We start from the raw sequence: 15205 nt of genomic DNA on the forward strand, positions 1-15205 counted from the left end.
CAACGACCGCCCCCCCCAAGAACCTCCGCCCGTCCCCCAGCCGACCCGCGACCCCCCTGGCCGACCCCCACGACACCCCCACCCGCCTTCCCCGTACCTTTGTGTAGTTGGGCCAGAAGGGAGCCCAAACCCTCCTGGCCACGGCGACCCCCTAACCCCACCCCGCACTACATTACGGGCAGGAGGGATCCCAGGCCCTCCTGCCCTCGACGCAAACCCCCCTCCCTCCAACGACCGCCCCCCCCCCCCAAGAACCTCCGACCGCCCCCCCAGCCGACCCGCGACCCCCCTGGCCGACCCCCACGACCCCCCCACCCCCCTTCCCCGTACCTTTGGAAGTTGGCCGGACAGACGGGAGCCAAACCCGCCTGTCCGGCAGGCAGCCAACGAAGAAATGAGGCCGGATTGGCCCATCCGTCCTAAAGCTCCGCCTACTGGTGGGGCCTAAGGCGCATGGGCCAATCAGAATAGGCCCTGGAGCCTTAGGTCCCACCTGGGGGCGCGGCCTGAGACACATGGTCGGGTTTGGCCCATGTGCCTCAGGCCGCGCCCCCAGGTGGGACCTAAGGCTCCAGGGCCTATTCTGATTGGCCCACGCGCCTTAGGCCCCACCAGTAGGCGGAGCTTTAGGACGGATGGGCCAATCCGGCCTCATTCCTTCGTTGGCTGCCTGCCGGACAGGCGGGTTTGGCTCCCGTCTGTCCGGCCAACTTCCAAAGGTACGGGGAAGGGGGGTGGGGGGGTCGTGGGGGTCGGCCAGGGGGGTCGCGGGTCGGCTGGGGGACGGGCGGAGGTTCTTGGGGGGGGCGGTCGTTGGGGGGAGGGGGTTTGCGTCGAGGGCAGGAGGGCCTGGGATCCCTCCTGCCCGTAATGTAGTGCGGGGTGGGGTTAGGGGGTCGCCGTGGCCAGGAGGGTTTGGGCTCCCTTCTGGAACCAACTACACAAAGGTACGGGGAAGGCGGGTGGGGGTGTCGTGGGGGTCGGCCAGGGGGGTCGCGGGTCGGCTGGGGGACGGGCGGAGGTTCTTGGGGGGGGGCGGTCGTTGGGGGGAGGGGGTTTGCGTCGAGGGCAGGAGGGCCTGGGATCCCTCCTGCCCGTAATGTAGTGCGGGGTGGGGTTAGGGGGTCGCCGTGGCCAGGAGGGTTTGGGCTCCCTCCTGGCCCGATATTGTTGGGGAGTCGGCGGTCCTTCGGGGTGAGGGTGCGAGTGGTCCTGCCGGGGGGGGGATGTATCGGACGTCGGGGGGGGGCATCAGGCTTTCAGGATGGGGACAGACCTTCAAGGGGGGACAGGACTTCAAGGGGGGACAGTGCACGGAAAGTCAGGGGGGGTGAACGGAGAGTCGGGACAGCGCACGGAAAGTCAGGGCAGTGCACGGAAGTCAGGGGGGTGAACGGAGAGTCGGGACAGCGCACGGAAAGTCAGGGCGGGCGAAAGGAGCGTCGGGCATCATGCGCGTTATATGCCTGAGCGCGGTATAGAAAAGTTTTGGTACATATCATCGTGATTTCTGCGCGCTATACCCCTGTGCGCGTTTTACACAGGTGCGCGTTATATCCGCGAAAATACGGTAGTCACCAGGATGATGTGTACTAAGTGCAAATTCTGTAATAGTAAGTCTACACAGAACTGCCTTTCTAGAATACTACTGTAAGTGCACAGTTAGACACAAGCACTTAACCATGTTAAAGACTGGTGTAAGTGCTCTTGCCTAACTGTTTGAATAATGGCTATGTTAGTTGTGTTATTCCAACCTTAATATCCGTCCATATACTGCAATGATTTAATGGTAAGAAATGGGACTAGATACCAAAATTTTTTCCATAGAGTAATAGTTGATTAAATGCAAAAGCCTCCGTCCCACCAGTGGGACAGAGGCTTTTGCATTTAATCAACTATTACTCTATGGAAAAAATTTTGATATCTAGTCCCATTTCTTGCCTAACTGTTGGCAGTTATGTGCATAACTGCTATTATTCTATAACTTGCACCATTGTTCCCTCTATGCTCAGCAGGAGTCCTCCAATTGCATTGCTACCAGTAGAGGGCAGTGCTTCATTATTGTGCTTTCAATCTCTAGGGACAGGTAGGTTCCTTGAAATCCTGCAAACTCGACTATCTCTTACTATTGCACTCTCCATTAATAGGCCTGTATATGGAGGACTCCTGCTCAGCTTTGAGCAGTGGTCTCAAACTCGCGGCCTAGGGGCCACATGCAGCCCTCCAGGTACTATTTTGAGGCCCTCGGTATGTTTACCATAATCACAAAAGTAAAATAAACCAGTTTCTTGATCATATGTCTCTTTAGCTATAAATTACAATATTATTATTAAGACTTAGCCAAAAGAAAAGATTTATAAACTATAAAGAGTTTTTTACCTCATGCAAAATTTCCATTTCTTTAATAAGACATTAACTATTTTTTCTGAAGTACTCCAAGTACCTACAAATCCAAAATGTGGCCCTGCAAAGGGTTTGAGTTTGAGACCACTGGCTTAGAGGGAACAGTGACCTGCACACTTAATTCCTAGGCACACTCCTCCCACATCTATGCTCCCTTATGTAACCAAGGTTTAATTTATAGATATATTTTTTTTAAATTTACCTGAAACCGGATTGTGTCAGTACTGGTGAGCAGGTTTGTTGTACTGCGGTTGTGGTGTCGCGATTGTTGTGCTCATTGCTGCGGGGTGAAGACGCTGCCTGGCAGTGCTGACAGGTGTGGGAGTCAGCCTGTCTGAAGATGTGTCTGCCTGGTGGCACTGCTCGTTGCCATCGGGGAGTACTTGTGGTGGCGGTGCGCATTGGTGACATTATCACATATGCGTGGTGATGTCATCAGTGAGAGACCGCACATGCGCGGTTGCTCTCCAGTTCCGGTTTGGGCCTAAAAAGCCCAAAGAGGATTTTTAAGGTGCTAAAAGCACTGAAGAGGCGGCAGAGAGTCAGTAGGACTGGGAAGAGGCTCTGGAGGGCCTCTCATGAAGAATTTGGAGCGTGGTTCTTCGTGGGCTGTTTTTTATTTTTAAATCCGGCGCATGCATGTAATTATGGCACTGGCTCGAGAGAAAGCGTTGGGGAAGCCATGGCAACAGATCCTGAGCAGATTTGTGCTCAGGAGCTCGTGGAGGTTGCCATGGCTAAAGAAAAAAGAAAGAAAGTTAAAGTTTCTGAAGGTTTTTGAAGACATCTTCAGGTATGGTTTATTGGATTTTATTTTATTTTGATATTTGGCTGGTTTAATGCTGTGTTTGCATGAGTGATTTTTGGAATTCTAGACTGCTGATGTCTGCAACAGATCTGATGTCCTCATGTAGAAGTCAGCAGTGCTGGGGAGAATGCTAAAACTGCCTGAGAGAGCAGTTGAGGGGTTGAGTTGGTTTGTTGGCAGAGACAGGTGTCTATTTTGTGTTGTCTCTGTGGAATTGGTTTTTAAGGATAAATTGGATGTTTATTAGAGATTGGAATTTGGATATTGGATGTTTATTGATATTTGGATATTTATCAATTATTAATTAAACCTTGGTTTAATAAAAAATAGGTGGGATTAGTTTTTAGTTAAATTTCAATTATCTTTTAATTTATCTGGGTAGCTAGTGATTATAGTGTTTATTATTTTTTTTGTCATCAAATAGGGATATAGGGTTTTGCTTCCTTTGGGTTTTTTTTAGATAGGGAGTAGGTACACCATTTGTTGAAGCTGAATCTCCTGGAAAGAAGAAGCGCTGGTACCCAACGGCCCTGCAGAGAAAAAAAAGGAAGAACACCTGGACCCCATGAGGAAAAAGAAGTTTACACCTGGACCCAGTGAGAAAAAAAATTATTACAAAGAACTAAATTCCTTGAGAAAGGTTTTATTTGGAAACTTATTCTAAAGCTGTATAGATATATATATTTTATTAGATGTGTATAAATCAGTATTTGTTTAAAAGGTTTCACTTATTGTTCACCCGGTATCTTTTATTTAGGGTGAAATATTATATTTTATGCTAACTTTTCCCTCTTTTTAGAAAAATTCTCACTTTGACTTGTAGGGTAACCTGACTACAGAAGGTGAAGTAAGTGAGAATTGATATTCAAAGAGGGAGGGGTTACACTTAGAAGTTCAATACAATAAAATTTGCATGTGAAACTTCTGGCTTAGCAATTTCTGGCAGTTGGGCATACAATTGCTAATTGGTACCAATTAGCATCAGTGAATGCCAATTTAATAATTGGCTATGAGATTTAAATTACATGCACAATTATCCTCATTCTATTAATTGCACACACAAATTTGTACACAAAACATAAATTTGGATGGATAAACCATAGAATTATGGGTAAGTCTTTCAGAAAACTATTAGGCATACTGATCATATCAGAAAGAGACTGCTACTCTGGACTGTAGAGAGGATTAATGTGCTATGGGAAGACCTTTGATTTTCTTCTCACTATCATTAATAACAGGAGCATGGGAAAAACCAGCAGATTAGTGCTTTAAATGAAATTAAGGAGTCTCTGAAGAATTATGGAATAACATTGGAAATGTCGTTTTCTTCTTCCATACATGACAGAGAAATCAGGTAATGCAGTAATTAATGAATTAAAACTTAAATCTGCACAAAATGCCAGAAGTGGTGTTAAAAAATTTTAAATCATATTTACAAGTGTTTTGGGATGAGTTAGCATTGTTATTTTAAATAAATGCATATTAGAGTCTGTTGCAACTAGAGCTGTGGAGTCAGAGTCGGCCACAGCCCTGGTTGCAACTGATGGGGCTTGACTTCAGCTTTAGTAAAGACTTTTTACTGCTGTGTGCTTAAGGGCTAGATTCTTTTTATTTTCTTATTGTTAATTGGAATTTTTTCTGCCAGTGAAATGCACTATGGCTCAGATTCACTAAAGATAGTAATTCAATCGCTGTTGACCGATTCCTGGCCGATTTTAAAACTGTGATTGATTCACTATCTCTCTTTGCATGCAAATGATTTGCACGGAAGTGAGCGATTGAGTTGGGACAGAGCACTGACAATAGTGACAGGAGAAACAGCCTCCTGTCATTGCTGTCAGGGCTTCTGCAGGGGTTTTTTTTTCATTTTTTTTAAAGGGCAGATATTTTGTATGTATTACAGACACAAAATAACTGCTCGATTTAAAAAAACAAACAAAAAACCCCCACCATCGCCGCAGTCGCTGCTTCAAATAGAATGGCAGGAGGGATGCAGACTCCCTCCTGCCATCGGTGCTTCCACCCCTCCCCCCCCCGTCCCCATACCTCTAAAGTTGGGAGCAGGGGGGGTGCTCAGTCCCTCCTGCTCCTTAGGCCTCCAGAAGCCATGGCAGTCTTCTGGAGCAGGAGGAACTGCAAAGTCCTCCTGCTCCTCCTCCACCATAATGCCGGCCTTAGGCCCTGCCCCGGTGTATCATGTGATGTACATGGAAAGGCCTAAGACCCTGACTGGCTCAGGCTCCTTGGGCTCCTCCCTTGGGGGAGGGGCCTGAGACAATTAGGAACTTCCTTAGGGTTGAATCGAAGGAAGTTCCTGATTGGCCAAACAAATAGCCCTATCTGTGCCATGGAAAAAAAAAAGACAGGCAGACCTGTCAAAAAAAACAGCAGACCTGTCGGTAACACAGTTACCGACAGTTACTGTCAGGTCTGCAGCAGTCGGATTTTAAGATAGTAAAATCCGATTCAAAATGGCCAAGCAATTGTTAGTGAATCAATCGCTTGGCTATTTTGCATGGGATTTTACTAATTTGCATGGGTTGGATCGGATCGTTAAGTGGGCCGTTTAGTGAATCGGGTCGAGGAACGATCGCAAAATCAGTAAAACTGATTTTGCGACCGTCGGTATAGGATCGGAAGGTTTAGTGAATCTAGGCCTATGTCTGAAGGCACCTCTGCATTAGCTAATGTTGTTCCTCTGCATAAAAAGGGTTGCAGGGCAGAGGCTGCGAATTATAGACCGGTGAGTCTCACATCAATAGTGTGCAAACTCATGGAAACACTAATTAAAAGCAAATTGGACACGATCTTGAATGAAGGGAATCTTCGGGATCCCAGTCAGCATGGATTCACCAAGGGTAGGTCCTGCCAATCCAATCTCATCAGCTTCTTTGACTGGTAACAAGAAAGTTGGACTTGGGAGAGTCTTTGGACGTCGTGTACCTGGACTTCAGTAAAGCTTTTGACAGTGTCCCACACTGCAGGCTGCTAAGCAAGATGGAATCGATGGGGTTAGGAGAGACACTAACTGCATGGGTCAATGATTGGCTGAGGGGCAGACTTCAGAGGGTGGTGGTTAATGGTACCCTCTCTAAAACATCGGAGGTGACCAGTGGAGTGCCGCAGGGCTCGGTCCTGGTCCACTCCTTTTCAACATATTCATAGGGGATCTGACTCAAGGGCTTCAAGGTAAAATAACACTATTCGCCGATGACGCCAAACTATGTAATATAGTAAGTGAATGCAGTTTACAGAATTATATGGCGCAGGACCTGCTTACATTGGAAAGTTGGTCCTCAACCTGGCAGCTAGGCTTCAATGCTAAGAAATGTAAGGTCATGCACCTCGGAAGCGGAAATCCATGCAGGACGTACTTCTTGAACGGAGAAACTTTAACTAGGACTTCAGCAGAACGAGATTTAGGAGTAATCATCAGTGCAGACATGAAAACTGCCAATCAAGTGGAGAAGGCTTCATCTAAGGCAAGGCAGATATTGGGTTGTATCAATAGAAGTTTCGTCAGCCGAAAGCCTGAAGTCATAATGCCGTTGTACAGGGCCATGGTGAGACCTCATCTGGAGTACTGTGTGCAATTCTGGAGGCCACATTACAGTAAAGATGTGCGCAGAATTGAATCGGTTCAACGGACGGCCACCAGGATGATCTCGGGGCTCAAGGGTCTCTCGTACGAAGAGAGACTGAACAAATTGCAGCTCTACACTCTTGAGGAACGTAGGGAGAGGGGAGACATGATCGAAACATTTAAGTACCTCACGGGACGTGTCGAAGTGGAAGATGATATTTTCTTTCTCAAGGGACCCTCGGTCACAAGAGGGCACCCGCTCAAACTCAGGGGCGGAAAATTTCATGGCAACACCAGAAAGTATTTCTTCACAGAGAGAATGGTTGATCATTGGAACAAGCTTCCAGTGCAGGTGATCGAGGCAGACAGCGTGCCAGACTTTAAGAATAAATGGGATACCCATGTGGGATCCCTACGAGGGTCAAGATAAGGAAATTGGGTCATTAGGACATAGAAAGGGGGTGGGTAAGCAGAGTGGGCAGACTTGATGGGCTGTAGCCCTTTTCTGCCGTCATCTTCTATGTTTCTATGATTAAGCTCAGGCCTGCTTACAGCCTGACTACAGGACTCTCCCAGTTTTCCAAGGAAAATCTTTTCCTACCTTAGCCAGTCTTCTGATACTTTACATATAGGTTATGAACATAAGAATGGCTTTACTGGGTACACTGGAAAGCTGCTCTGTCTTCTCTGGGCCTCTTTGGTTTATCTCTTCTCTGGGGTTTTATCTGCCTTGCCTGAACTATGCCCTATCTGCTAAGCATTCGAAAGCTAGGCCTCTTAAAGTGACCCTGTGAGGGATTGTCCTTTAAAGAAATGTGCAGTTTCCTATACACTCCATCACAGAGCTTTACATCTACCTCCAAGGCTTTACAAATAGTTAAACCCTGCTTTGAATCCCCTACCACCACCATCACTCATTATCATTTTTGGTAAGTTGTATGTAATAGTCAAGGTTCTTCTCCCCTCTCCCCCCAAGAACAATCAGACAAAGATAATGCTTCTGCAGGAAAATGTGCCAATCATTTTATAGGTGTCACTGACATGCAACATCTGGTTTCCTTTTGATTTCTATAAACATATCTAGCAGCCAGCCAGATCTAAAGTATAGATCACAGTCTGGACAGAACCTAGGATAACTGCATGATAGCTTGTAGAGCTGCTGCTTAGGCGAGCCCTATTTTACAACTTATATGTGTGAGTTGTAGATCTTGCAAAACTAAACATACAAGAGAAGCCAAGTTCTCAATTTTTTGGCTTTTTGAAGTTTGCTTGTTTTTTTTAAGATCGGAGGGATAAGCATGAATGTCTCCCTCACTCTCACTCCTCAAAACTTTATATCCAAATGCAGTTAGGTCGCACTTGTGCATACTTTGGAGGAGTTGTTAATGTTGATGGGGAAACTTTTTGATATAGTCTTGTATTCTTCTTCTAAATTGTCCATCTGGCCCAGTGTCCTGTTTCCAACAGCAGCCAATCCACTGTTCCTGGCAGAACTACCTGCCTGGCACTCTACCTACTACAGTTACATGACTAAAACCCAGATAGTAGCAATATACCATGCTATTGATTCCAGGGCAAGCAGTGGCTTCCCCCATGTCTGTCTCAATAACAGACTATGGACTTTTCCTCCAGGAACTTGACAAACCTTTTTTTAAACCCAGCTACTGTTGCCACATCCTCTGGCAATGAGTTCCAAAGCTTAACTATTAAGTTGAGTGAAAAAATATTTCCTCCTGCTTGTTTTAAAAGTATTTCCATGTAACTTCTTTTGTAATTTTTTAAAGAGTAAAAATTCGATTCATTTTCACCCACTCTACACCACTCAGAATTTTGTAGACCTTAATCATATCCCCCTCAACTGTTTCTTTTCCAAGCTGAAGAATCCTAACCTCCTTTAGCCTTTTTCCACATATGAGAGGAGTTCCAGCCCCTTCGTTTTGGTTGCTCTTCTTTGAACCTTTTCTACTCTGCTATAATTTTTTCTAGATATGGCAACCAGAATTGAATGCAATACTAAAGCTGAGATCGCACCTTGGAGCGATACAGAGGCATTATACTATTCTTGGTCTTATTTACCATCCCTTTTCCTAATAATTCCTAGCATCCTGTTTGCTTTTTTTGATCGCCACCACATGCTGGGTAGAAGGTTTCAGCATATTGTCTACACTGACACCTAGATCTTTTAATCTCCTAACATGAACCCTAGCATCTGATAACTATGATTTCCCTGTCATTAGCAGCAGACAAATCCAGACGAGTGAGTTTTATCCATCTACCAGCAGGTGGAGATAGAGAACACTAAGCTGCATGGATGGTATGATCCCTGGCTTCCCAAGTACTCTCTCTCTCTCTCCAGCAGGTGAATGGATGAATAGAGTCAGCTCCTGATTAATGGCCATTAGCCTGGATGTGCTCCTATTTTAGTTTTCTAATTCAGTTGAGCATGGGGACCAGTCGTGCTGGGTTCTGCTTGGGACATAACTGATAGTGCCGGTTCCCTGTCCATCCCTCTCTGCCCTATTCTGATAGCTCTGACCTGCACACTTCTCTTTAAAAAAAATTATAGCATAACAGAGCAGAGTGACCTATAGCCTTTGTGCTGGCCCTGGTACTGAAACCCAGCAAGAGACAGAGTTTTGTTTTGGTTTTTAAGTCGGGCTGATAAAAAAACACAACAAAATCAAACACAAGACAACACAGCTAATCCAAAACACAGCTGACTTCCAAGCAGCCTGCAAATTGATCTGCAAATTGTAAGTACCTGCTGCATATGCTCGCTGTCCCTGGCTGGGGTGCTTCAGGGGCTTGGCGGGGAGTCTGTGTACGGGGACGGCGCCATTTTATTAGCAACTTCCTGTGGTCACAGTTGCACTGTGGCCTACCAGTGGTTGTGGTAGTTGGGGTTGACAGTAACGGAGTCTAGTCAAGGATGACTGCAGGGGCTGTCAAACACTGCTCCTGCTGTGGGAAGTGGAGAGCAGTGTCCAGTGAGTTTCCCTCATAGCTGCGAATTCCATGGGAAGTTCAAAGAGCTCCCACCTTTTGTCAGGGGGCCTACACAGTCCATGGAAGACAGGCTCAGGGGACCAATGCTTGCAGGGATTTATGGGTGGAGCATCTGACGGACTTGGGAGACAGGAGTATAGTGGGCCAGGGGGATAGACGGGCTCAGGAACCCTTCTCCCCCGAGTTTGGAGTTTGTTTTATTGCTCTATCAAGCCTACTTGCTGAAAGGCAAGGCCTGGCTTTCAGGGGGCTGCTGCCACCTTGGAACCTCTGGGTGAGTTGGCTACAAAGAGGAGAAGACTTTAGAAGCTTCTTCAGGGGGCTTTGGATAGTCATGACTCCATAGTGAGGTCAGAAGCCGCAAATTCACTGTACTCTGCCCCAGCCTTGTTGCTGAACACGGTCAGTGATCTTTCTGCAGTACACCTCTTCCACAAAGAGGAACTTCTGACCTTTATTGACCATGTACTCTTGGTATAACAGATCTAGAAGATACCGGTCAGTCTACTTTAAATCCCAAGATGGTGGGCACTAAGCATCCACTTAGGTCCTTCCAGTTCAAGATGCCATCCAGGAACTGATCATGGCTCAGTGGTCCTCCTCAATGCTGGTTTGAAAGTAGCAAGGGTGATGGCACACCTTTACCCGCTGCCCAGAGAGGAGCTCGAGAAATATTAGTGGCCGAAGGTGGACGCCCTGGTGATGGCAGTAATAAATAGTTTCAAGCAGCTGTGAAGAAACAAAATGGATTATTCCTCAGGAGCATAGAATTGCTGTGAGAGGACAGAATGTCATAAGGCCCAGTGGAGAACCCCATTGGATCAGTAAGCATCAGTGGTCAACTAGAAAAGAGGTTCCCAGCCCATGGTACACATATCCCAGGGGTACGCAGTCCATTATTAGGGAGTACGTGGTGCCTGTGTGTCTCCCTTCCATGCAGCAGCCACTGTTTTACTTTCCTCTCTCCCCTGCCTCCCCCTATTGAATAGTGCCTCCTTTCTGTCCTCCAGACTAACAATGGCTTTCTCCCCTCACAACAGCTGTCAGTGTTTTAACTTGCCTACAGCGCGATTCACTTAGGCAGCCAGGGGCCTTTGCTGGGTCGCAGCCTGCCTCTGATGATGCTTCCTCTTTCCTCAGAGGCGGCGTGACCTAGCAAAGACCCCAAGGCTGCCTAAGTGAATTGCTGCGCTGATATTACCAGCACTGGTACAGGCAAATTAAAATACTGGGCTGCTGCTGCTAGTCCAGGTAGAGGAAGGTTCTGTTGCCACTAGTTGGAGGTAGACAGGGGAAAAGGGTGCTGGAGCTGGTTGAGGGGAAAGGGGAGCTGCTTCTGCTGGTGGGGGGGATGGAGGTTGGTGAAGGGGGAGCTGCTGATAATAGGGGTGAAGGGGTTGCTGGAGCTGGTCAGGGTCAGAAAAAGGGAGAGCTGATACTGGACAAGTTTCAAGTTTATTCATATTATTTGATTGAACGCTTTTCCAAATTACAAAGCGTTGTACAAAAGATAAAAATATGATTTTAGAGAAATCACTGATACATAATACATTAATCAGACCTACATGGGTAATTGCTTTTTAAACCACGGGAAACAATGGAGGGACCTGGAGGGAGGAAGGAGAGGTGCTGCTGGAGGAGGGCATTGGAGAAGGGGGAGAGAGAAAGAGAGTGAATTTGGGGGAAGGAGGACAATGGACTCAGGGAGAGAGACTTACATGCCACAGGGTGGGAAGTATGAGTAGAAAAGAGATGCTGTGTATGGAGGGAAGATAGGGACAGACACAGGGGGAATGCTGAATGGAGAGGGGATGAGGACACAGAAGGGCAATAATGATCACAGGGGTACAAAGGGACAAGGACACAGAGGGTAGATGCTAGACAGGATAGATAGAAATGTAGAGGAAAGATAGAAGGTGGACATGGAGATAGAAGATATATACTGTAAAATGAACAGGACACCCTGCAAAGATACAGAAAAAAATAGAGAAAAGCCAATGAGAGAAGCTGTGACCAAAGCAAATGGAAAAATAAAAGGCTGAAACAACAAAAGTAGAAAAGTTTTTCATTCTGAATTTATTAATTGGAATATGTCAGTCATTGATATATTTCTGTTTCTCTAGTATTGCTATATATGCTGAGTCTAACATTTTGAGGTTTCCAGTTTTTTGCCTTTATATCTCTATTGTTTGAGTGTCTGTTTCATGTGTGTGTGTGTGACCAGCATATGGTATTCTGCTAGTATATAATTTCTGTGTAGAAATCTTGCAGAAGTCCCAGTGTTCTGTTTTCTCACTAGGTGCTGTATTAGTGTTTTAGGACCTGGGGTAATATTTTTTTTTCACACATAAGGTTGTTGCTCTTTGAATTCTGGGAGTTAGTGTTGTTATGATATGGTTAGGTTCCAACTTCCCAATTCCCAATTTCATGAGAAAGCAACATCAACAAGCTCTCAGAGTGGCTGAGGGCAGGTGGGAGGTATGTGTGTGAGAGAGAGAGAAAGGAAAAGGACAGAGTGGCCGAGGACTGGTGGGAGGGTTGTGTGTATGTGTGAGAGAGAGAAGCAGGGCAGAGTGGCTGAGGGCAGGAGAGAGGTGTGTGAGAGAGAAATAGGATCAGAGCAGAGTGTCTGAGGGCAGGAGAGATATGTGTGTGAGAGAGAAGGGCAGAGTGGCTGAGGGCAGGTGGGATGTGGGTATGAGAACTTGTCCATAGTGACCAATGAGATTTCATGTTTCATTTTCCCAGAGAAAAGTTGAAATTTAAGTGGTCACAATTGGCAATTTTTGTGGAGAACTTCATTTTCCCCTGTTCATATAAATAGGCCTCAAGTGTCATTGTTCATTTTTACTTTGTAAGAATAACACACTACCTGTCAAGGGACAAGTTTATGAAAGACTGAAATATAACAGATCATGCCAAGTGTGTCTTGATCTGTACGCCAGTTGCAGTGACCTGTATTTGTTATATATGTTACCTAGTTAGTTACTGTTTAACAATAAAATGCCCATTTCAAAATCATTGCTGCTCGGAGCTTGTGGGTACTCGGTTGAAATTTGTTGATAGTTGGGTACTCGGTTGAAACTTGCTTGAAGAAGTTGGGAAACACTGAACTAGAGCATTAAAAAGCTATGCAAGCACAGGAAAGCAAACATGGGCCTTTCTGCAGTTTGTCTGTATCAACAATGCTCACAGAAAATTCATGTGGTCTTCCTTTGGTAGCCAAATGGTAAAGGCAAAACTAGTACTTAAACCAGTTAACGGGAATCTTCAGTCCATTAGACAGCTAAGTGCATAAAGTTGCTAACCTCTACAAGCTGAATATTACTTCCTGAACACTTCAGTAATTGTTGCTTAATTCCTCCTGTATTGAATTGTAGATTTTCATCTTATCTAAATTGTTTGCTATGTAATACTGTATTTTAAATGCATAGCTAATATATCAAATGAAAGTTTCTTAAAATTATCTCAATAGATTCAACAGTGGATGGGTGATTAAGATTGGACGAGGCCTTGATTACTTTAAAAAAACTGAGGTGGGTCTGTTTAGCTTTTCAACAACCTCAGGTTCAATCTGTCTATTTTACCTTACGTAAATTGTTTCATTTGAAGAATGTCATATCAAATTGTGATTTGAAGCAGGTACTCCAAGCCTTGGTACTATCACAGATAGACTACTGTAATGGTATCTACTAGGGTCTACTGCTGGTGCATATCAAAGCATTGCAAAAGATACAAAACTCTGCTGCACGGTTGCTTATGGGAGTGGTCCGATATGAGCATATCTCTCCTATTTTGAAGAGATTGCATTGGTTGCCCATAGCATTTCGTATTAAATTTAAAATTCTGAAAAATTCATACACCAGGGTGTTTATGATTTTTTGCCATATTATCTGGAAAAATGTTTGACGTTGTACATTCCACTGCAGAAGTTGAGATCTGAGAATCATAGGTTGCTGGACACAAAGAGAGAAAACAATACTTGCTATGTATGAATGATAAGTTCTTGTTTCTCTATAGCCAGACCATTGATGTGGAATGCCTTGTCCTGAAAGTTACGTCTTTGTAGAAATCTCAGGCAATTCAGAAACCCATCTGTTCAAGCCTTCTCTAAGTGAATATAAAACATCTTTTGAATTATGTTTTTATTGGAAAAAGTGTACTAAATTGAAGAATGGTATTACTTGATAATTAGTTTGGATGCAGTCTTGTTGAGGACACGATGATATAATACTGTGACTTTGTATTTTCTCTATCTGATGTATGTCTCCTTTTTAAAATGTTTATTTTATTGCGTATGGAAATTTGTGAACTTCCTTGGATAAAGGTGGATTAAAAATGTTTTAAATAAATAAAATAAACTTGATGTATTATTGTTTTTTGTTTTTTTTTTGTAGGGTCGATTTTCTGTTGGATATTGTGACTTCGACTTGAGGCCATGCCATGAAACAACAGTAGATATTTTTCATATTAAGCATACAAAGAAGACATAGCATAATATTCTATACCTTTGCTTAATCAACTCTAAAATGATTTATTCATTTATTAGTGTAGATTCTTGACACTTTTATTTTTTTATTTTTATACTTGTGTCCATAGCTATCATTTTTATTTGCAATTAAGACCCCCTTTTTACTGAGCTGCAAGAGCAAATGCAACGCGGCAAATACTTCGATGCCCATTCAATCCCTATGGGTATCTGAGCATTTAATGCATCGGCTCACACTATAGTGCTTAATAAAAGAGGAGGGAAATTCCTAATGGAAACCAAATTAGATATAGACCTTATAGAGTCTGGATTCCAGTGCTTGTGACACATGCAGAGGGATTTAAAACTTAGGAATAAATAAGAGCAAATGTTTTCCATGAATAAAATTTTGAGAATTTTTAGGGAATTATACTTAGTATTTGTTTGTCTTTCAGAATATACTTTTTATTGAGGACATGTTTGGGGGGTTATATATATATATTTATACTTGGACATGAATAAATGTTTAATTTTATTTTATGTAAATGCTGTCTATACTGTCAGTGACTCAAAGCCTATATTTCATTTAGGCCAGGTCATTTTCTGATAACCTGGGGTTTTATCTTCTCCATTGAAGCCCAAATCCATTTTAAAATGTATGTGATGGTGTTCAAAATAATTTATGGGAAAGCTCCATACATGTTAGATATGATATGTCTGCCAAATTGGAATAGAAATGGTCCTACAGAACACTATGATGATATATTTTCCGGATCCTAAACAATTACGTTTTAAAAGAGTCTTTTCATTGAGTTTTTCATATCAAACTTCTATTTAGAATTAGTTGCCCATACAAATTTAGAGGCTAAAAAAACTGGTGGTATTTTGAAAGGTGGTGAAGTTATTTTTGTTTAATAAATTTTTATTAGCAATGTGG

The 15205-nt window shown here is 44.2% G+C and overlaps 1 protein-coding gene across 3 annotated transcripts in view; it reads left to right on the forward strand.

Moving 5' to 3' along the window:
* MITD1 (microtubule interacting and trafficking domain containing 1) overlaps window positions 1-15205 on the forward strand; it is a 33123-nt gene extending 17918 nt beyond the window's left edge. For 2 of the 3 annotated variants that reach the window (XM_033949702.1, XM_033949700.1), the window contains exons 5-7: window positions 4450-4565; window positions 13276-13336; window positions 14198-15205. In XM_033949702.1, coding sequence (XP_033805593.1) covers window positions 4450-4565; window positions 13276-13336; window positions 14198-14293 — 273 coding nt within the window. In that variant the 3' untranslated portion in view covers window positions 14294-15205. Of the gene's footprint in view, window positions 1-4449; window positions 4566-13275; window positions 13337-13820; window positions 14171-14197 lie in introns of those variants that run through there. The other variant, XM_033949701.1, reaches the window with a different exon arrangement.

This window comes from Geotrypetes seraphini, chromosome 6, assembly GCF_902459505.1.
Source record: "Geotrypetes seraphini chromosome 6, aGeoSer1.1, whole genome shotgun sequence".
Lineage (NCBI taxonomy): Eukaryota > Metazoa > Chordata > Amphibia > Gymnophiona > Dermophiidae > Geotrypetes > Geotrypetes seraphini.